Source organism: Apaloderma vittatum, unplaced genomic scaffold (assembly GCF_000703405.1).
Source record: "Apaloderma vittatum isolate BGI_N311 unplaced genomic scaffold, ASM70340v1 scaffold43004, whole genome shotgun sequence".
Lineage (NCBI taxonomy): Eukaryota > Metazoa > Chordata > Aves > Trogoniformes > Trogonidae > Apaloderma > Apaloderma vittatum.
The window spans coordinates 105-4,083 of record NW_009715132.1 but is presented as its reverse complement, the minus strand read 5'-3'; the positions used below and the strand labels follow the sequence as shown (position 1 = coordinate 4,083).

General features: G+C 45.2%; 1 protein-coding gene across 1 annotated transcript; it reads left to right on the top strand.

Moving 5' to 3' along the window:
• The first annotated feature begins 531 nt into the window (after positions 1–531).
• On the top strand, positions 532–2,169 carry OSR1 (odd-skipped related transciption factor 1). Its single transcript, XM_009868988.1, has 2 exons — positions 532–1,178; positions 1,721–2,169. The coding sequence occupies exons 1-2, from the start codon at positions 532–534 to the stop codon at positions 1,854–1,856; spliced, it is 783 nt and encodes a 260-aa protein (XP_009867290.1). The 3' UTR covers positions 1,857–2,169.
• The last annotated feature ends 1,810 nt before the right edge of the window (positions 2,170–3,979 follow it).

Below are 3,979 nucleotides of genomic sequence, written 5' to 3'. Positions count from 1 at the left end.
CAGCTAGGCGTAATGAGCTCTCTGCGTCCCTTTCCTGCGATACCTCAAGGGTTAGGGCTAAAGGCAGCTCTTGTGGACAGATCCAGTGGTCACTATCTTGTTATTTGTTAAAGACTGAGGGTGCCCAGGAAAGGATTTTAAATTACATGGGAGAAGCCTGAGCTTTGTAGGTCAAAACAGTCTCTCTTCAGTGTTCCTGTGCAGAGGATCGTCAGAGGTCTACCTAGGACAAGGATGCTGTTGGAGAGTGAATGATTGTGGATGAAATGCAACTTTACTGTGTGAGGTGTGAGGGTTGCGGAGTATAGAGACCTGTGGGGATATGCTCACTACCAAGAGCTAGTCAGGCCCATCCAAGTCCAAGGCAGTGTCCTCTGGCTTTGGAGGAGGGTGTTAATGAGAGATGAGGTGAGAAATTCCCTTGGCTTTTATCTTTATATAAATCCACCTCTCCCTCTTCCCCCCCCTCCATTTTTATTTTCCAGATCTTTTCCTCCCTTGTTCCCAAGATCCTCCTCCTGAGAGGCCATCATGGGAAGTAAGACCCTGCCAGCCCCAGTGCCTATCCATCCTTCCCTCCAGCTTACCAACTACTCCTTCCTGCAAGCATTCAACGGGCTGCCCACTGTGCCCTCTGACCACCTCTCCAACCTCTATGGCTTCAGCGCCCTGCACGCTGTACACCTGCACCAGTGGACTTTGGGGTACCCAGCCATGCATCTGCCTCGCTCCTCCTTCTCCAAAGTTCCCAGCGTGTCAAGCCTGGTGGATGCACGATTCCAGCTGCCAACATTCCCGCTCTGCCCACATGGCATCCAGCCCAAGCAAGAGGCCACTAATGTGACCCTCAAAGCCAAACCCCGCTTCGACTTTGCCAACTTAGCAGTGGCCGCCACACAAGAGGACCACTCTAAACTGGGACAGGCAGACAGTCAGGGCTCAGCCCCAGGGCTGGGGTCTTTGCTTGAGGTGACTAAACTCTCTCCAGAGAAGAAACCCACACGGGGAAGGTTACCATCCAAAACCAAGAAGGAGTTCGTGTGTAAATTCTGTGGCAGGCACTTCACCAAGTCCTACAACCTTTTGATCCATGAAAGAACCCACACTGACGAACGGCCCTACACGTGTGACATTTGCCACAAGGCCTTCAGAAGACAGGATCACCTGAGGGATCACAGGTAATGATCTTTATTTTTCTTGTGTATCTCTACTCTCCTGGCTACCCACAGATACTCATGAAGGTGTTTGTAAGCAAAGTCTTGTCCTTGGCCAGCCAGTGGCATTCCCTCTTGATTTTCCTCTGCCCACTGCTGGTGGAGGTGTCCAGAAAACTCACTTTGAAAGACAGGCCCGTTGTACTTGCTTGCTCCACAAAAATGGCTTGCACAGCCTCTTTCTTAACTTCCACAGACATTTTCACCCTCTATTTGCATAGTCTTCTGTCCTCTTCCTTTGTGACGGATGAGAAGTGTTGTGAAGACAGTCAGTCTGATGAGCCTGAAGCTAGAGAAAAGTTTTTTACCATTAAGTTGCCCCTGTAAGCATCCATCACCCCCCTCACTTCTTACACACAGTACGAATGATTGCCTGACTGCCACAAGCCAGCACTCTCGGTCTCAGCAGTAGGTGTAAAAAAATTCCATCATGTTCTCCATCAGGTAGCTCACTGCTGAGTTTAGGCTGGTTATTTCTGACATCTCAATTGTTTTTCTCTCCCTAGATATATCCATTCTAAAGAAAAACCTTTTAAGTGTCAAGAATGCGGGAAAGGATTTTGCCAGTCCAGAACGCTAGCTGTCCACAAGACACTGCACACGCAAGTAAAGGAACTGAAACCTGCCAAACTTAAGTGCTGAGTCTCCAGCTTCTATGAACTTTACCTCCCCTTCAGACTTTACACCAAAACCAGAGCAGAAACAAAACTTTCAGGATGGGAACACTGAACTTTTTGTTTTGTTTTTGTTTGTACTTTTAAAAGAGCAAAATCCACTCCCTCTCCCCTGCCCAAGCAACTAACTGCCTAAATCGTGGGTAAAAAGATTATTTTACATTTAGAATATACACGAATGATACAGAGAGTGATAGTGACTTCTGTGGCTTTGATAAACTTTATGCCAAAAGGTGGTGCTCACGTGTTGGACAGGATTCTCTTTAAAACCAAACAAAACCCAATCTCCCAATCCCGACAAAAAAAAAAAAGCCAAAATCATAGCTTCCAAAAGTATTACTTAAACCCCCCTCAACCTCTTATTTTATACTTTTTTTTTGACTGTATAAAGCTTCTTATTTTTACACTTCAGGAGATACAAAGAATTCAAGAAGACAGTTAAGAACTGAAACGGTGGTTTCTCATCACAGCATCATTAGGACAAGGAGAAGGGCAACTTGCAAATCTCATTTGTTAGTTTGTTTTCTTAAAGAAGAAGAAAATTAGCATTTGGAAATGACCTAAATCTCTCAAGTGGGAAGTCTTATCATACGCTAGAAAACACATCCAGATCTTAGACCTGCGGGTCCCCACTGCTCAGGACAAATCAATGTTCGTGGGGCATGGAGATCTTTTCTTTTACCTTGTGATCTAGTGTGCTGTGAAGAGATTTGTAATTTGTGGACTTATTTAAAAAAAAACAGAGGAAAGAAAGATGGCAATATGTCAAACTGACGGTATGCACAATGTGGTTTTAGTGGTACTTTAAAGTCTTCGTGAGTCCTGATGAGAGAGAACAAAATCTCAACCTGAGAGCATATTTTTTTAAATGCCGGCTTTCTGAACAGTGTATTCAAATTAAGAGACATTCCAATAAGTTTTGTTTATTAAAAAAAAAAAGTTGTATGGCTGTTTGGCACTTTATGCTGATTATTGGTAATTGACATTTATCACTGGATTGTGTGTGTTTTTTAAGTATTAAAATAAATCGTTATTTTACAGGCAAGTCTGCATGGACTATATATGCATTCATTTGGTTTCTGGTCGTTTCCTTTGCAAATTCTCTCCTTCAATATTAAGAATTTTTTTGTTGTTGATCGATAGGTACTTCCTCAGAGCTTATTTCTACCAACTTTGGTAAGCTGGGATCTTTCCTCTACGCATAAGCTGTCCCCTTCCTCTTTTTTTTCTTGTTTCCCACCCCCCCTTTTTTTTTTTTTTTTTTTTTTTAAGACTGACAAAAGTAAACAGACCTGCAGGGAGTCGAATAAACTTGCTGTTAGTGTGGAAAAAATAATTGTCTTCGGTAACTAAATCTTGGGCATTAGCTGATAAGCTTAGGTGTCAGAGGCGTTATAAAACAAATCAGATGAATAATGGGCAAACTGTTGCTGCTTTCATAGCCTGAAGGCGCTGCGGGGAGAGCCGCCTTCGCACACCCTTCCCTTCCCTTGTCAGGAGCGGGCATTTTTCAGTCGCATCTTCAGCCGCTGCAGCGCTGATTGGGGCGGCCTTTGATTCCCGGCAGCTGTCTTAGATCAGGGATGTTTATTCCACTGCGAAACCGCTTTGGTTCGAGACAGGGGAGAGGGAACTCAGGGACTGGGGGATCCGCCTGAGCCTTTGAAGCCCCTCTTGCCGTCCTTTCTCGTCCCCTCGGCAAACCCTGAACCCTCTTCCCCTCGTTACAAGCCAGTGCCCTCCCTCTCACGCTAAGATTTTCACGATAAGATAAGCCTCCTGCAAATTAGCGCGGCGACACGTCCGAGGTGACATCGGACCTACCCCGAGGCCGAAGCGCGGATGCTTTGACGCCGCGAACTGCTCGGTCCAGAAGCGGGTCCTTTCCCCTCTTCCCCGCTCAGCTTTTAGAAAATATTTCTTTATTTGGTCAAGGAATCCTATCAACGACAAGGGAAGAAGTTGTAGTTGTCACTTATTTAAGTGGAAGGGGGAGAAACCTCTCCCCTCCCCCTTTTTAATTTTTTTAATCATCAATTTGAGCATATCGTAACTAATTTAAACGCGCTTGCTGGGCGGACCGCAGAGTTC